This window comes from Odocoileus virginianus, chromosome 20, assembly GCF_023699985.2.
Source record: "Odocoileus virginianus isolate 20LAN1187 ecotype Illinois chromosome 20, Ovbor_1.2, whole genome shotgun sequence".
Taxonomy (NCBI): Eukaryota; Metazoa; Chordata; class Mammalia; order Artiodactyla; family Cervidae; genus Odocoileus; species Odocoileus virginianus.
Window position 1 is genome coordinate 34,518,329 of NC_069693.1, and position 16,946 is coordinate 34,535,274.

General features: G+C 49.9%; 1 protein-coding gene across 8 annotated transcripts; it reads right to left on the reverse strand.

The window, feature by feature from the left end:
• Positions 1–1,266: 1,266 nt before the first annotated feature.
• Positions 1,267–16,926, reverse strand: USB1 (U6 snRNA biogenesis phosphodiesterase 1). 8 transcript variants are annotated; one of them, XM_070451233.1, is made up of 8 exons: positions 16,474–16,926; positions 14,811–14,977; positions 11,953–12,136; positions 7,267–7,320; positions 4,730–4,835; positions 3,928–3,969; positions 3,418–3,501; positions 1,267–2,361 (listed from the first exon to the last, which is right to left on the reverse strand). In XM_070451233.1, the coding sequence occupies exons 2-8, from the start codon at positions 14,920–14,922 to the stop codon at positions 2,257–2,259; spliced, it is 687 nt and encodes a 228-aa protein (XP_070307334.1). In that variant the 5' UTR covers positions 14,923–14,977; positions 16,474–16,926; the 3' UTR covers positions 1,267–2,256. The 8 variants fall into 8 exon arrangements, with proteins under 8 accessions (XP_070307334.1, XP_070307331.1, XP_020746382.1 ...); XM_070451230.1 differs by lacking the exon at positions 16,474–16,926 and adding an exon at positions 16,200–16,397; XM_070451234.1 differs by lacking the exon at positions 16,474–16,926 and adding an exon at positions 16,200–16,397 and having other exon boundaries at positions 2,274–2,361; positions 3,939–3,969.
• Between the last annotated feature and the right edge of the window lie 20 nt (positions 16,927–16,946).

Genomic DNA, 16,946 nt, shown 5'->3' on the forward strand with positions numbered 1-16,946 from the left:
CCCTGCTGCCCGCCGCCCCTCCCCCCTCGGTGAATCTCCTGCTTCCTCCATCACCACCTCCATTCTCCCTCGAAGAGCCGGTTATTGATCTTGGCCCGTCTCTCAAAGATGCCGCACTCTAATTCCATCCTTGCGCCACTTCCTCCCCCAGGGGACCTGCCCGTCAGTCAGTCCTCCTGGGTTTGTTAATGGTGATGCTACAGGACATGGGGGGTGAGGGGCACCCTCCCAGGAAGAAGGAGTGCCTGAGATGGAGGCTCCAGGGCCCTGATGAGGATGATCAGGTGGTCCATACCCTCAACACCCACCTTGTAAGATGCTGGTCTCTATCCAGAAATTGGAACCTGCAGGAAATTGGGTGGTTTTGCTTGCATCTCCCAGATGGGAATGGGTATTCTCTGCATCTTGTCGGCCCCACCCCCTCATGAGCATTCAGAGGGTTGGAGGAGGCTGATTCACTCAGCTGCCCAGGTCAGGGGCTGGCACGGAGCAGGTGTCAGTAAGCGCTGGCTGCACAGCTGGCTGCCAGGAAGGCTGGCCTGCATCTCCCTCTCCAGCCTGTGTGACCTCAAAAGCCAGCACACCTGACTGGCCAATCCCGGTTGAATCAGCAGCTCCATGCAGAGGGCTTGGGGAAGAAGGCACAGAATGTGATTTCCTGGGTCTCTCCAGGGTGGTGATTTGGGAGCAGGCCTCAGAAGAGGCCGGGAGGAGGTTCAGGAAGGAGAGTGGGAACCAGAGCCACAGGCCCTCTTCTCCCCACATCCTTCCCAGTGGAAAGGGGTGCTCTGGGCTGGAGCAGGGAGAGCGGGCCTGGCAGGTTGCAAAGGCCAGCACTGAGGTTAGGGCCTTGTCTGACTTCTCACGTGACCCCAGGCAATTCATGGAACCTGCTTTTCTGGAAAAGCAGAATAATCACTCCTACCTGGTTTAATCTCCAGGGGGGGGTTCCTGGGAGGAACATATGGGAGGGTCCTAGAAAGGACTCCGAAAATGTCATGAAAGTGTCACAGCAGGATCGTGTCTCGATGTCTGTGCTTATGCCTTGGTCCAGGTACCGTGCGTGCCCCCCTCTGGCGAGCAGGCCTGGCAGGCCAGGTGCCCACCCCCTGTACTGACGCATCGTCAAGGCCTCTCATGGCCACCTCAAGAGGTCATAATGGAGACTCCCAAGGGTACATCCCCACCATGAAGCAGGCTAGAGAAGATGGGGGTAGAGGAAAGTCATCTTTGCACCTGGTTGAACAGAAGCAGTCCAAAACAAAGTCCAAAATAAAAACCCTAAGTTTTATTTGCTGAACATAAACTAAAAGTGTTTCTTCCACCATCACTAGAAACCCAGGTGGCAGCTGGAGAGAGGACTGGCCCTTGGCTCTGGTGAGGGCTCAAGGAAAACAGAAACCCCTGTGCAAGCCCTGGCCCTTCCTCCGAGTGCCCCCGGAACGCCCGCCGGCCGCAGCAGGCAGCCGGAGGCGGCAGAAAGAGAGCTCTGCCTGGGGAAGGCGCCTCGGCTTCTTTGGGAAGCTGATGGGAAGCCAGAGGTCAGAGCGTTGGAGGCCTGGCTTAAAGCCATCAGTCAGGCCAAGATGAAACATCTGCTCAAGTCTCCCCAAGCACCTGGCTGGGGGTGAGTGGGAGGAAGGAATGGAGAAAACTGATGCTAAACCACAAATTAGCACCCTGGGCCTTGGCCCTGAGATGGCCTCCACTGGCATAGGAGGGGGTGAGACTAAAAATAAATAAATAAAAGCGACACTGCTTCAAGCAGGGCGCATGACAGGCCTGCGGAAACACCCTTTGTCAGGCCTGAGCAGAGATGAGACAGAGCATGATGGCTTTGAAAAGCCCTCGTCTGGGGGCCAGTGGCATCCAAATGCAGACAGCCCAAGGGGGTGTGGGGGAGGGGCCGTTTGTTGGCGGGACTACCATGGGGGTTCTGGCTGAGTATGGGTGGGCTCACCAGGTGACCCCTATTTTTTGTTTTGTTTTGCTTTTTTGCATAACCACCACAGACCTAGAACTAGGAAGCCCAGGCTGCCCTCTACTGGTGATTTCTGGGAAAGACCACAATGCAGCAGTACCCGACCTGCAACCCAAAGGGGCCAAAAGAGAACCAGCTCCCGGAGAGCACCTGGAGCAGCTGCGCCTCCTCCGGCCAGGCCCCCCAGTGGAGGGCTGGCAGCATCCCCAGCGATCTGAGTGGGTTCTTCCATCTCTGGCTGCAGAGGGGCCCAGGACAATGAGGACCTCTGGTGCTCACTTCAAAGGCATCGAGAAGAATTTGTTCCCAGACTTGCAGCGGATCTGCTCGGCATATGCACGCAGCAGCATCTCAGAGTCTTCAAACTCATCCACGATTCCCTTAAAAGCGGGAGCCAGGAGAGGACAGTCGCGTTAAGGGGAGTCAGGGACCCAGATGGCACTGCTAAGAAAGCCAGCCTACCGAAATCCTTCAGAGGTTAGGCCACCTTGTCTAATCAGCTCTGCTATCCTGTGAGGCCAGTGCTATCATCCCACCTTGGCAGACGAGGAAATGGATGCTCAGAGTCTTGGATCACAGAATCCAATAAAACCAGGCTTGGGACCTGGGTCTGCTGGAGCCGGAGCCCAGAGCTCCTTGCCACCTCCAGCGTGATCAGGCCAAGAGCAGACGTGGCTAACTGATAGTGGCCCAGGGGCTGTCTTCTGCCTGCATGTGTTTCATTTGGCTCAAACAATATTTTCTTAAAAAATACATACTGGTGGCCAACATTTGAAAACAGGGGGATTACACATAAAAAAAAAAAATCCAGGTTTCTGGCTTCTCTTGAAAAACAAGTGCTTGCACCACAAGGTCCGCATTCCTGCACGGCAACTCCCCACCATCGCCTTTCTGAGAGGTGAGGATCAACTCCTCTGAGGGCACTGACGGGAACATGGAAGTCACCCCCTGCTTATCACAAGATGAGAAAGGCTGTGAGGGTGGACGTTCTGGATACCGGGCACGTTTCGCTCATTTCCAACCCCTGCCAGGCCCCTGTGAGCACCCGAGCCTTTGACCTCTGAGCGAGGCGTTGCGACTTGAGGGGAGGTCGGCAGCATCCTCTCAGATCAGTGTTCTTGGGCAGGCCTCTCCAGTTTTAATGTGCACACAAATCCCCAGACATCTTGTTAACTTCTGACTCTTTAGGTCTGGGTTGGGGTGAGAGAGTGAGTGTCGCTAATAAGCTCCCAGGTGGTGTTCTGCCGCTGGTCTGAGACTGCGCTGAGAGGAGCAGGGTGAGATGTGGGTCTCTCCAGCCAGGCCAGTTAATCTCCCAGGGATTCAGGTTTGGGGGCCTAACCCTCAGGGCTTGTCAGCCCCCGTCCCACCCCCCACCTTCCACAGCATCACTTCTGGGGTTCAGCACCTGCCCGGCTCTCACACCAGGAATTCACCTGTAGTTCCTGCAGGCATGGCCCTTCCATCTGTAGACACGCGTCACCCACGCACCAGGCCAGGCTGATGTGGAAGGAGGGGTCCTGCAGAGGGACAGCAGGGAGGCAAGCGGTCACCTGGATGCCGTGGCAGAAATCATAAGAGCTCCATGACAAGAGTTGTCCCGGTATCCCTGCTGGATCCTTGTGATCCACGGAGACTAGATCCTTGGTGTTGATCCCAAGTGCCTCCACGGATAGATACAATAGCCCTCGGCTGGTCCTTGCTATGGACTGAATTGTGTGTCCCCCTCCCCCATCCCAATTCATATCTTAACCCCCAAGGTGATGGTATTTGGAGAAGGGGCCCTTGGGAGATAACTGGGTTTAGCTGAGGTCATGAAGGTGGAGCCCTCGTGAGGGGGTTAGTGCCCACGTAAGAGGTGGCAGATGGCTGCTCCCTCTGTCTTTCCATCGAGTGAGGACACAATGGGAAGATGGCCATCGACAAGCCAAGAAGGGAGGCCTCACCAGAAACTGACCATGATGGCACCTTGGCTTCAGGCTTCTAGGCTGCAGAATTGTGAGAAAATAAAGATCTGTTGTTTAAGTCATCCAGTCTCTGGTATCTGGCTATGGCAGCCTGAGCTAAGACAGTCCTGTTCTCAGAGGCTCTCCTTTACATGTCATCACATTGAATCCTTACATCTAGGACATGGAAGAGAACCCATGTCCCAGATTTAATGTTTTCTGATGTAAAACATTTCAATAGATGACATACTTTTTAAGGTGAACAAAACCCGAAATATCTAAAGTTATGATAAAACTGTAAATTAGCTCCATTCAAATTCATACTTCTATATCACAGCATGATTTTAAAAGAATATATCAAGCAAAACCACCGGCCCTTTAAAGCCATAATATTTGACTTGGGCAGGTTCAAGTTCCCCTGGAGGGCACAAGGCAAGACACAGGAAGGGATGTGAAGCTTCGACTCCACCTGGAGTGTCGATGTGACTAAAAAATACTAGGGAAAGCTACTTCTTAAAAAATACAAAGATAAGCATGGATACATCAGAATCGAAGGCATAGATCTCGTCGAGCATACTGAAGAGATAACAGAAGATTTGTAAGAAATGCTGGACTTTGGCTGGGCAGTATCTGACCCCGCATCAGACCCTCAGCTCCCCAGGGGTGTGGGTCCTCTGAGGCCAGCTGAATGGCCGCTTCCCCTGGGAAAGTTCTGCAGGGCTCTGCAAGCGCTTCTTCAAGGCTGGTTTTATTCCCATTAGAGATGGGTTGGTGGAGAGGAAAAAAGACACCCCTTGATTACCTGGTAGAAAGTGCTGAGGTCAAACTCCTCCATGACCCTGTCTACCTCTGCAACCAGGTCCAGGAAGTGGGCATGCCCTGAGGTGACCTCCAGCCCAACAAAGGTCCTGGGGGAGACAGCAGTGGAGGCAACACGGGTGTGAGACATGGCCGCTGAGGATGTAAACCAGCCATGACGAGGGCAGAGGACGCGACAGAAGGAAGCCGGGAGGTCTGGGTCATGAGCCCGGTTCACTGCCCTGCTCTCTGAGCTGGCTCTCCCATCCTCTCCTAGCTCTAACCGCACACCTCCCCTCTTTCCCTGGGGTCTAAGATCCCCTGTAGGACCATCTTCATCTGCTGTTGCCAAGTCTACAGACCCAACGCTTCTGTGCCCAGGCTCACCATCATCGCTCCCAGGTGGGTCCCTTTCTCCAGGGCTTCCCTCTCTGGCACTGACTCCCTCCCAGTAGCACGCTCTCGTCTTTATTCTCTTATTTATTTTTGGCCCCGCAGCACAGCATGATCTTAGTTCCCCCCACTGGAGATCAAACCTGTGCCTCCTGCAATGGAAGTTCAGAGTCTTAACCACTGGACCGCCAGGGAATTCTGAGTGCTCTCATCCTTAAAACCCCTCCTTTGAACCTGAGTTTTCGGCCAGTCCCCATTCCACCCTCAGTCAGATGTGATGTTCAGATCCTCTGTCTCCCTCCCCTGTCTCTCCCGCCTCCCGTCTCTCCTGCCCCGCCGTCTTCAGCCAGCTCCCATCAAAGCTGCCACCCACCTCCGGGTTACTGCACTTGGTGGACACTTCTCCGGCCTCACCTTGGCCTCTCAGCAGGGTCTCACACGGCTGGTTCCTCTCTCCCTGAAACCCATTTCTTTCCTCTCGGCTCCAAGAGACCACCCACTACACGGTCCTGGTGCGACCCTGTCTCTGGCCTCCGGTTCAGCCTCCTCTGCCACCCTCTCTTCTTCCCAGCCTCTAAATGGTCAGGGCTCGCCGAGCCCAGCCCTCTTCCTCGGATCTGCTCTGTGTGGCCCTGGTCCCCACCCTGACCCTGGTTTCAGCGCCACACAGCCCGCTGGCTCCCACATTTCCATCTCCGGCTGGCACCTCTCCTGTCTGCCTGACTGTGTATGTACCTCTTCCACCCACGGGGATCCGGGGGTATCGTCAGTGGTAACATCTACTGGGAACAAAGAAAAACTGATTTCCCTCCCACCGGTGTTTCCCACCTTGGGATGTGGGACCATTTATTTACCCGGCTGTTCAAACCCCAAGTCAAGGCATCAACTTTGGTTCTTCCCCTTACTGTGCACAGGTCGGACTCACTGCGGATGCTGGCTGATTCTACCTGTGGTGTATCAGGAATGCGTCTGCTTCTTGGCCCTTGCACTGCCATCACCCTGAGTCATAACACCCTTGGCGCCTCACCTGGACGGTGACACCTGTCTCTTCTCTCTCTCTCTGCATCCAATCTCCTTTACATCTTGTCTCCACACGGGAGCCACAGACACAATTGGGCCAGGCTGACATTTACAAACATAAGTTGGATCACGTCTCTGTGCAGATTCCTCCAGTGGCTTCCGTGACCCTGCAAACTCCTGACCTTGACCTTGAAGACCCGGCAGGAACTAACCCGGCCTGACTCATCTCCTCCCACTCTCCCACTTGCTCCCTGGGTTCCGCTTCATTGGCCTCCTCAAACAAGACAGGCTCCTTCCTCCTCAGACCACCTCCTCGGCTGTGTCCTCTGCTTGGAGGCTCAGCAGCGTTTCCCAAGGCTCATTACTTTCTCATCCTTAGATCACTGGCAAATGCCAGCACCCTAGCGCTGTCCTTGGCTGCATGATCCACACTCACATCACACAGTAGTTTCTAACAGTCTCATTTCCTTGTTCATTGGTTATCTCCCCCTGCAGAACGTGAGACCCCAAAGAGCAAGGACTGCTGACCTTTTCATTGCTCATCTGCGGTGCACAGCAAGTCCTTGGCACCAGGACGTGCTGAACCAATTTTGCAGAATGAAGGAATGAGCCGTCCTCTCAGAGGTGCTGAGAGCAGAAGGCAACTCAGTGAGTGGATCTGACAAGGAGGTGTGCTTTGAAGCCTTGTTAATAACAATTTCTTTTGTTCATCTCATCCCTGAATGCTTTTTATAAAACTCATTCAGTTCATTTGAGCCTCACAACTGCCCACTGATAGATGTGTCAGGGCACGCCTGTGACAGCTTGGAAATGACAGGTCACAGAGGTTGAAGGTATGAGCTCAATGTTAAATTGGAGACAGAGCTGGGCTGGCACCCAGGGTTTTTTTTGAGTCTCAGGCTTTTCCCACTAAACCAAGATGTTATTCTCTACCTCTGCTCCTCCTCTCAGGCTCCCAGAGTTATTTTTCTTAATGAAAGGTTCAGATTTGGGGACAACTGCCTCGGTAGTCATAGAGCTGGTTAAAACACAAACAAACCCAAAAATGAGACAGAAAAGGCCCCCTCAAGTCTTTACTGCAAAGAATCCTTTTCTGGCAACAACTTGGGGCAGAGCAGGGAGACCCACCTGGTTTTCTCTTGATTGGTGTAAATCTTTACCCTGTCAGCGGTAAAGCAGAATCTGAAATTCAGAAGAAGAACCACATTTCAGGAAAAATGCTAAGAAAAAAATGTTTAGAGAAAACAGTTTATATTAAAAAAATATCACTTTGAAACTATAGTTAACTCATTTCACATGTAGTACTGTCACGCCATTATACAGGTGGTAAACTCAACCCTAAAAGACAAGAGCTGGGCAAGACCTTAAATAATTGCCGAATTCAGGTAACCCATAGCTTTCTTCAGATGCTAGCAAAAATTTTGCTTTATTAAGAGCAGTTGATTTTTGATAAGTAATTTGAGACTATCTCAGCTTTACTGATGGGAACTGAGAAAGACATCATCAGGTTGGTGTTAATAGATGACTTAAGGGCCAATTTTTTCCTTGCAGGTTAAAAAAAAAAGACAACTCTGACCCTGGCTAAGCAACAACAGGGGGCTTCCCACATAGCTCATATGGTAAAGAAGCTGCTTGCAATGCGGGAAACCTGGGTTAGATTCCTGGGTCGGGATGATCTCCTGGAGAAGGGATAGGCTACCCACTTCAGTATTCTTGGGCTTCCCTGGTTGCTCAGGTGGTAAAAAAATCTGCCTGCAATGCACAAGACCCAGCTTTGACTGCTGGGTCGGGAAGATCCCCTGGAGAAAGGAATGGCAACCCACTCCAATATTCTTGCCTGGAAAATTCCATGGACAGAGGAGCCTAGCGGGCTACAGTCCGTGGGGTCGCAAAGACTCGACCACAACTGAGTGACTAACACTTTTCATTTACTTTATTCTCTAACAGAACCCACGCTATCTGTTATCTGCTCTGAATCAGCAGACACATATGGTGCTGATTCTCCCGTAGCCAGGATTCACGGGGCCAGGAATCAAGGGGTGGAAATGGGAGTGGAACCACTAATATGAGTGATCCATCAGCAAAATGTTTACTTTCTGTTCCCACAACTTCATGCTCTGGTAGCCCAGAGGTCTTGGTTCCAGAGGGAGGAATGCTTCCCACAGGAGACATAGTGCTTTCATTGAACTGGAAGTTGAGACTTGCCACCCTGGTGGTCCGGTGGCTAAGACTTCACACTCCCAATGCAGGGGGCCAGGGTCTGATCCCTGGTTGGGGAACTAATCCCACATGCTGCAACTAAGACACGGTACAGCCAAATATATTAAAAAAAAAAAAAAGACCTGCCACCTTGGGCTCCTGCACCTTTGAATCAACAAAGAGTTCCAATGTTGGCTGGGGTCCTTGATCCTGACTACCAAGGGGAAATTGGACTAGGACTCCATGATGGAAATAAGGCAGAGGATGTCTGGGATACAGGAGATCTGTTAGATCTTTTAGTATTAACCATGCCTACTGACTTCAGGCCAGTGGAAAATTACACCAACCAACCCAGGCAGGACTAGTAATCACCCAGACCCTTCAGGAATAAAGGTTTAGGTCACTACCCCAGGTAAAGAACCATAACCACCTGAGGTGCTTGCCAAAGACAAAGGGAATAGAAAGGTAGGAAGTGGAAGGTAGCTGTAAAAATCAGCTGCGATCATGTGACCAGTTACAGAAATGAGGACTGTAATCATCATGAGAATTTCCTTATTTTATGAATACATCTGTGAGTATAAATACAGGACATCTCAGGGACACTGTGAGTTTGGATCTAGAACATGGCAATAAAGTGAATACTGCAATAAAGTGAGTCACAATTTTTTGGCTTCTCAGTGCATATAAAAGTAATGTTTATACTACACTGCAGTCAACTTAGCATGCAAAGGCATTATATCTAAAGAAACAATCTACATACTTTATTTTTAAAATACGTTATTACTAAAACCTGCTAACCATCATTTGAGCTTTCAGTGAGTCATAATCTCTTTGCTGGTGGAGGGTCTTGCCTCAGTGTAGATGGTTGCTGACTGGTCAAGGTGGTGGTCGCTGAAGACTGGGGTGGTGATGGCAATTTCTTAGAATAAGACAATAAGGCAAATGATGAAGTTTGCTCCATCAACCTTCTTTTCCTTCCATGAACAATTACTCTGGAGCATGCAATGCAATGCTGTTTAGTGGCATTTTACCCACAGGAGAGCTTCTTTCAAAATTGGAATCAATCCTCTCAAACCCTGCCACGGCTTTATCAACTAAGTTTATGTAATATTCTAAATCCTTTGTTGTCATTTCAACAATCTTCATGGCATCTTCATCAGGAGTAGATTCCATCTCAAGAAACCACGTTCTCTGCTCATCCATAAGAAGCAACTCCTTAGCCATTAAAGTTTTATCATGAGACGGCAGCAACTCACTCCCATTGTGAGGCTCCACTTCTAATTCTAGCTCTCTTCCTTCTTCCATCACATTTGCAGTTACTTCCTCCACTGAAGAAGTCTTGCATCCTTCAAAGTCACCCACGAGGGCTGGAATCAACTTCTTCCAAACTCCTGTGTATGTTGGTGTTTTGACCTCTTCCCATGAATCACAAATGTTCTTAATGGCATCTAGAATGGTGAATCCTTTCCAGAGGTTTTCAATTGACTTTGCCCAGATCCATCAGTGGAATCATTATCCATGGCAGCTATAACCTAAATGAAACCCATTTCTTAAATAAAACTTAAGGGTTGAAATTTACCCCCTTGATCCACGGACTGCAGAATGGATGTTATGTTAGCAACATAGAAATGACACTGACCTCATCTGTCCATCTCCATCAGAGCTCTTGGGTCTCCAGGTGCATTGTCACTGAGCAGTAATATTTTGATAGGAATCTTTTTTCTGAGCTGGGTGTCTCAACAGTGGGCTTGAAACATTCAGTAAACCAGGTTGTCAACAGATGTGCTGTCATCCAGGCTTTGTTGTTACATTAATAGAACATCAGCAGAGTAGCTTTAGCATAATTCTTAAGGGCCCTAGGATTTTTGAAATAGCAATGAGCATTGGATTAAACTTAAAATCACCAGCAGTATTAGCCCCTAAAGAGAGAGTCAGCCTGTTCTACGAAGCTGTGAAGCTAAGCACTGACACTCCCTTTCAGGCTATGAAAATCCTAGTTGGCATCTTCTTCCAATAGAAGGCTGTTTCATCTACACTGAAAAATCTGTTGCTTGGTGTGGCCACCTTCATTAATGATCTTAGCTAGATCTTCTGGGTAATTTGCGGCAGCATTACATCAGCACTTGCGGCTTCATCTTACACTTTCATATTATGGAGATGGCTTTTTACCTTAAACCTCATGAACCAACCTCTGCCAGCTTCAAACTTTTCTGCAGCTTCCTCCCTTCTCTTAGTCTTCACAGAATTGAAGAGTTAAGGCCTTGCTCTGAATCAGGCTTTGGCTGAACGGAATGCCGTGGCCGGTTTCATCATCTGTCCAGACCACTAACACTTTCTCCAGGCTCTTTTGCTTTATCATTCCTGCATTTGCTGGAGGAGCACTTTTGATTTCCTTCAAGAACTTTCCCTTTGCAGTCACCACTTGGCAAACAGGGACAAGAGGCCTAGCTTCCAGTCTCCTTCCACTTTTGACATGCCTTCCTCACTAGGCTTAATCATTTTTGGCTTTTGATTTAAAGTAAGAGACGTGTGACCCTTCCTTTCACTTGAACACTTAAGAGGCTAGCGTAGGGTTATTAATTTCAACACTGTTGTATCTCAGGAAATAGGGAGGCCCAAGGAGAGGGACAGAGATGTGGGGGATGGCTGGTTGGTGGAGCAGTCAGAATATTCACATTTATCAGTTGTCTGCCCTCTTACATGGGTGTGGCTCCTGGCACCCCGAAACAATTACAATAGTAATGTCAAATATCACTATAACAAATACAAGGATAATGAGAAAGTTTGAAATATTGCAAGAATTACCAAAATATGACAGACATAAGAGCAAATGTTGGAACATGATGCTGACAGACTTGCTCAATGCAGGGTTGCCACAAACCTTCGGTTTGTTAAAAAATGCTGTATTGGTGAAACATAATAAAGCAAGATTTGCCTGTACGTATATTAAGCAAACATCTTTGTTTTCTTCTCTTACTCCCTTATCACATAATATAAGATGTAATGACTTTAGTTTAGTATTTAAGTGTTGTTAATTGGCATTCAAGTTATGGGCTTCCTAGGTGGCTCAGTGGTAAAAGAATCCACCTGCCAATGCAGGAGACATGGGTTTGATCCCTGGGTTGGGAAGATCCCTTGGAAGAGGAAAAGGGGAGGACAAACTCCCCTTCCCTGCATGAGTTGAGACATCCATCTTCTCCCACCCTCTGACATCGGCACTCCTGGTTTTCAGGCCTTCAGGCTCGTATCAGGACTTACATCACCAGTCCCCTGATTTTTTAGGACTTTGGAGTCAAACTGAATTACATGACCAGCTCTCCTGGTTCTCTCTTTGCAGATGGCAGATAGTGGACTTCTTGACCTCCATAACTGCATAAGCCAATACCTGTAATAAGTCTCTTCTTACCTATATACATCTTACGGGTTCTGTTTCATACATCAAAGTCACATGGGATGACGTGAACAGCGCATAGCTCTGGGAGATACTCAGTGAGCTAACCTCTAGGTCTGGCCTGCTTGCTGGGGTAACACCATCCCACAGGTCCCTCCCCATGGGAACTTGGGAGGGGAAGAGGAGCCTTGGAGGGGAAGCAGACAGAAGCATGGGACACTCACCTCTGGAAGGAGGCCACTCGGTCTTTCAGAGACTGCACGAAGGGGAGGATCCAGTGGTGGCGCAGAACCACGCTCTGGGACAGGCTGAGGTGGAAGGCTTCCATCCTCACTAGCCGGGGGACATATGTCTGCGCGTGGCACAGCAGTGCGTCAAGCAGGTCCAGGAACTCCTCCCTGGCTTCATCTGGAGGGGAAGAGTGGAGAGGGTGGGCCATTCTCTTAGCAGGATGGCCACATGATGGCCAGGAGCAGAGAAAGGCTAGATTTTAAACCTAAACTCTAGGTTTTAAGAGAAAGTTACTTTGAGAGCAGCCTACATCTTGTTGTTGTTTAGTCGCTAAGCCACGTCTGACTCTTTTTGACCCCATGGACTGTAGCCCACCAGGGTCCTCTGTCCATGGGATTTTCCAGGCAAGAATACTGGAGCAGGTTGACATTTCCTTCTCCAGGGGATCTTCCTGACCCAGGGATCAAACCTGTGTCTTGTATACTGGCAGGTGGATTCTTTACCACTCAGTCACCTGGCAAGCCCAGCCAATGTCTATGTATTCTAATCATATTTTAATATGTATTTATGGTTATAGAATACACATATAGCTTGCTCCTTGGAAGAAAAGTTATGACCAACCTAGACAGCATATTAAAAAGCAGAGAAATTACTTTGCCAACAAAGGTCTGTCTAGTTAAAGCTATGGTTTTTCCAGTAGTTATGTATGGATGTGAGAGTTGGACTATAAAGAAAGCTGAGTGCCGAAGAACTGATGCTTTTAAACTACGGTGTTGGAGAAGACTCTTGAGAGTCCCTTGGACTGCAAGGAGATCCAACCAATCCATCCTAAAGGAAATGAACCCTGAATATTCATTGGAAGGACTGATGTTGAAGCTGAAACTCCAATACTTGGGCCACCTGATGCAAAGAACTCACTCATTTGAAAAGACCCTGATGCTGGCAGAGATTGAAGGCAGGAGGAGAAAGGGACAAAAGAGGATGAGATGGTTGGATGGCATCATGGACTCAATGGACGTGAGTTTGAGTAAGCTCCAGGAGTTGGCGATGGACAGGGAGGTCTGGCATGCTGCAGTTCATGGGGTCGCAAAAAGGTGGACATGACTGAGCAACTGAACTGAACTGAACTGATACATATACATACATATGCTTTTTGAAAAGAATTTGAGTAAAAAGAGAAATATGTGACAGAGAAAGCAGGGGTCCTTTAAGTCCACATCTAAAGCAGGGGTATCCAAGCCACTGTGATCACACGTGCCATTAATCAAACAAGCTTGCACACATACCTACAGTAAATGTGCATTTATTAATAAATTACAAGCATGCGTTCCACTGCAAAATTATGTTATAAAATGGACACTCTGCAGAACAGAAACTTAAAAAGTTGAGATAAAGAGAAATACATTAAAAAGTCTTAATGCTTTTCTTTCTAAGAGGTCACCTTGATCTCTCCCTCAGGGTACAGACCCCACTTTCAAGACCACTACTCTAGAGGCAAAGACTGTCAAACATGATGCTTATTTCCCTAGCTTTTCTCAGTGCTGTGCCAATGTATATATTTTATTTTTTAAAAAAGATGAGGGCATGCAGCTCTTCCCCGAGCTTTCTCCATATAACACTACATGTTGGACAGCCTTCCTCTCATTACAGAAGGCAAGCTCATGATTACGGCTCCACAGTAACCCATCCTTAGATTAGAAACAGTGCGTTTCTTTAATCAGACATTTATTAGACATCTAGAATCTCCTGACAGACATGTAGAATGTTCCTAATTGTTTATAAAGACGAAGAACACAAGAAGGACAGCACTGTATGTTCACAGATCTGTTTTTTAAGCCAAATATATGACTAGAGCTCCATGGTTAATAATCTGCTCACATCTGATGAGTTACTCAATTTGCCCAGATGCCCTGTGGAATGAAAGTGCCACAACTGAGCAACTTTCACTTTAGGACGTCCCCAGTGGCTCAGACGGTAAAGCGTCTGCCTCCAATGCTAGAGACCTGGGTTTGATCCCTGGGTTGGGGAGATCCCCTGCAGAAGGAAATGGCAACCCACTCTAGTGGGTTTGGAAAATCCCATGGATGGAGGAGCCTGGTAGGCTACAGTCCACAGGGTTGCAAAGAGTCAGACATGACTGAGCGACTTCACTTCACTTCCTGTGGAATAGGGAATATAGAGAATCATTCCCATTCTGTGGATGGGAAAATGGAGGTTCTAAGAGTTTACCTGATCTAACACAAAGTAGTAAGAGTCACCACGTGCTCTGTGTATTGTGCTAAGAACTTGACACTGATTATCTCATTTAATCATCACAGAAGTCCTAGAGGTATTTTACTGTCCCCATATAGGTATTACTACCATCCCCATTTTAGAGATGAGGAAACTGGGGGTCTGAGAACTCCAACAACTTAACTAAGGGGCACCCAGAGTAGTGGGTAATGGAGGGAGGTCAGATTCTGAAGCCTGGGCTTTTGATGCCTGCCACTCACTCTTTAGGGCTAGGGTGGGGTGGGACTTGAAGCCAGTACACCTATAGCCCTCTTAGAAACAAAGGACCAGCTACAGTTGCACTGTGCGATGGCCCTGACACTCTGTCCTAGACCCTCCCTTGGTCACATCCCCACAAGCAGGGAGAACAGTATACACAGGGTTAATAAAAAAAAGTATTTCAGGCAATGAATTCAAAACTAAAATCAAGTGTAACAGAAAAATTCCCTAGTTCTTGAAACTTGTCCTCTCTCTGTTGAGTCAGAGGTTGAGGTCTCTGGCTTCCTCCTGGTTGGGGCCAGCCTCCTCCCATAAGAGGCACCTGTCGGTGTCAGCCACATGTCTCTCAGGCATTACTTACAAGGTACGTAGACATGGGTGGCCCAGTTGCCACGCTCGTGGGGAAATGTGCGCACCCGGCCCCCATGTTTTGCACTATCATCCATAGGCCCCTCCTCAGTGCCAGGGAACATGTGCAGCACACTGTCGGGTACTGGCAACCTCTGGCTGGGAAGGGGGCTCTGGCGCCTGCAAGAGGAAAGAAAATAAGCCCGTTAGCTTCCTACATTGCCTATGTCTGTACGCATGAGGAAAGTTGTAACCCCACGTACAGGGTAACTCTGCATGTCTATTTCTCACCAGGTACTATGCACAGCTTCTAGATAACGACAAGCTCTTTCGCCAATACTCTTTCATTCGTGTCTCCCAACAAAGTTACGTTTTTTCCAGTAGTCATGTACAGATGTGAGAGTTGGACATTAAAGAAGGCTGAGTGCCGAAGAATTGATGCTTTCAAACTGTGGTGCTGGAGAAGACTCTTGAAAGTCCCCTGGACTGCAAGATCAAACCATCAATCCTAAAGGAAATCAACTGAATATTCATTGGAAGGTCTAGTGCTGAAGCTAAAGTTCCAATACTATGGCCACCTGATGTGAAGAGCTGATTCACTGGAAAAGACCCTGATGCTGGGAAAGAATAAGGGTGGGAGGAGAAGGGGATGAATTGGTTGGATGGCATCACCAACTCAATGGACATGAGTTTGAGCAAGCTTGGGGAGATAGTGAAGGACAAGGAAGCCTGGGGTGCTGCTTGGGGTGCAGTCCATGGGGTTGCAAAGCATCGGACACGACTGAGAGAACAACGCTCCTGGAAGCAGACTTTGGAAGGAACGTGGTCCCCATGGGAAACAAAGGAGCAGGTGGCAACATGTGGAGGCCTAGCTGGACAGGCCTGAGCCAGACTGACACTTCCTAGCTCTGTGGTCTTAGGCAAGTCATATGCTCTCTGTGGACCTCCGTTTCCTCATCCATAAAGTGAGATGAACCAACATGCTACATGAAAAGCACTCAGCAGGTACCAGGCCTGGCAATTAAGAACCGAAGCTCCTCCACAAAGTAGGAGACTTCCTACTTTGCTCACTGCTGAGTACCCAGTTCCCAGCTTGGCGCGGAGAGAGTACTCCATGAATATTTATTAGATTAAAGAAAACACTTTCCAAATGGGGAAACAGACCTACGGTGGTACAGTGGTGCGTGCCAGGAGACAGAGTGGGCCGGCGCCCGAGGCTGGGCCCAAACCCACCCCGTTTCCTGCCTCCTAACCTTGACCCAGCCAGGTAGGGGCACACCGGGGCTCGATCTGGATCCTCCCCCCCCCCCCCCCCCCACCCCGTGCCCCTTTTCATTCCCTCGCGAGCAGCCCCGGACCCTCCCCAATCACCCTTCCCCAGAAAGACTTCATCGCTCCTCACCGACTGCGGCCTTCAGCCCCCGGCCGAACCCGGGCCCCGGCCTCGGCCTCATCCTCCGAGCCGCTGCTGCTGTAGCCCACGAGGAGCACCGCACTCATGAGGCACCCCCCCACCCACCTTCACGACCGCACAGAGGGTCGGCAAGCAATCTCACCGCACCCGGAATTCCTCTGTGCCGGAAGTGCTCTCCCGGGGGCGGGGCACAAATTAGCACCGCCTCGGGGCGGGGTGCGGGGGCGGGGCCCGGCAGGAAGGGAGCAAAGATTGTACCCACCCAGACCACGCTGCATGCCTGCTGGCCTCGCTGTGACCGCTCCCTCGGAGCCTCCTGTCACGGCCATCCTCCGTGTGCCCATTTCAGAGATCGTTCTGGGTCCTGACCTCTCTGTTCGCTGCTCAGTCTGCAGCAGCTCGGGACCTCCCGGCAGCCGATGGTCCCTGGGTCAGAGGTCAGAGCGTTAGACCCAGCGGAGATCCTTGCCCTAGCCGTCCGGACGGGGGTCAGAGGTCCCGGGGCCCCTTCCTCAAGCCCCGCCCAAAGTCCGAGCTCTGGGGGCCCTCCTCCCCTAAGAGCGAGCTGAACAGTCACAGGCGGGGTCCGTTCCAGAAGATCAGAGGGTCTAGGAGGGCTCTCCTCTCAGGCTCAGGGGTCGGGCCGTGGGCCGGACCCTGGGAGCTCGCTCCCGTAAGGCCGAGTAGGGTGGTTCGAAGCAGAGCGCCCTTCCTAGGTCAGCAGAGACGTGCCGG

Bases quoted from the DNA above. Each gene is read 5' to 3' on its own strand.
- USB1 (XM_070451230.1), bottom strand. From the start codon at position 16,297: ATGAGTGCGGTGCTCCTCGTGGGCTACAGCAGCAGCGGCTCGGAGGAT. The intron at 4,836-7,266 runs GTGGGTCTCCCT...TGTCTCCCCCAG, and splicing joins ACCAATCAAGAGAAAACCAG to GACCTTTGTTGGGCTGGAGG. The intron at 3,502-3,927 runs GTGAGGCCTCCC...GTCCCTCTGCAG, and splicing joins GCCATCATGGTCAGTTTCTG to GACCCCTCCTTCCACATCAG.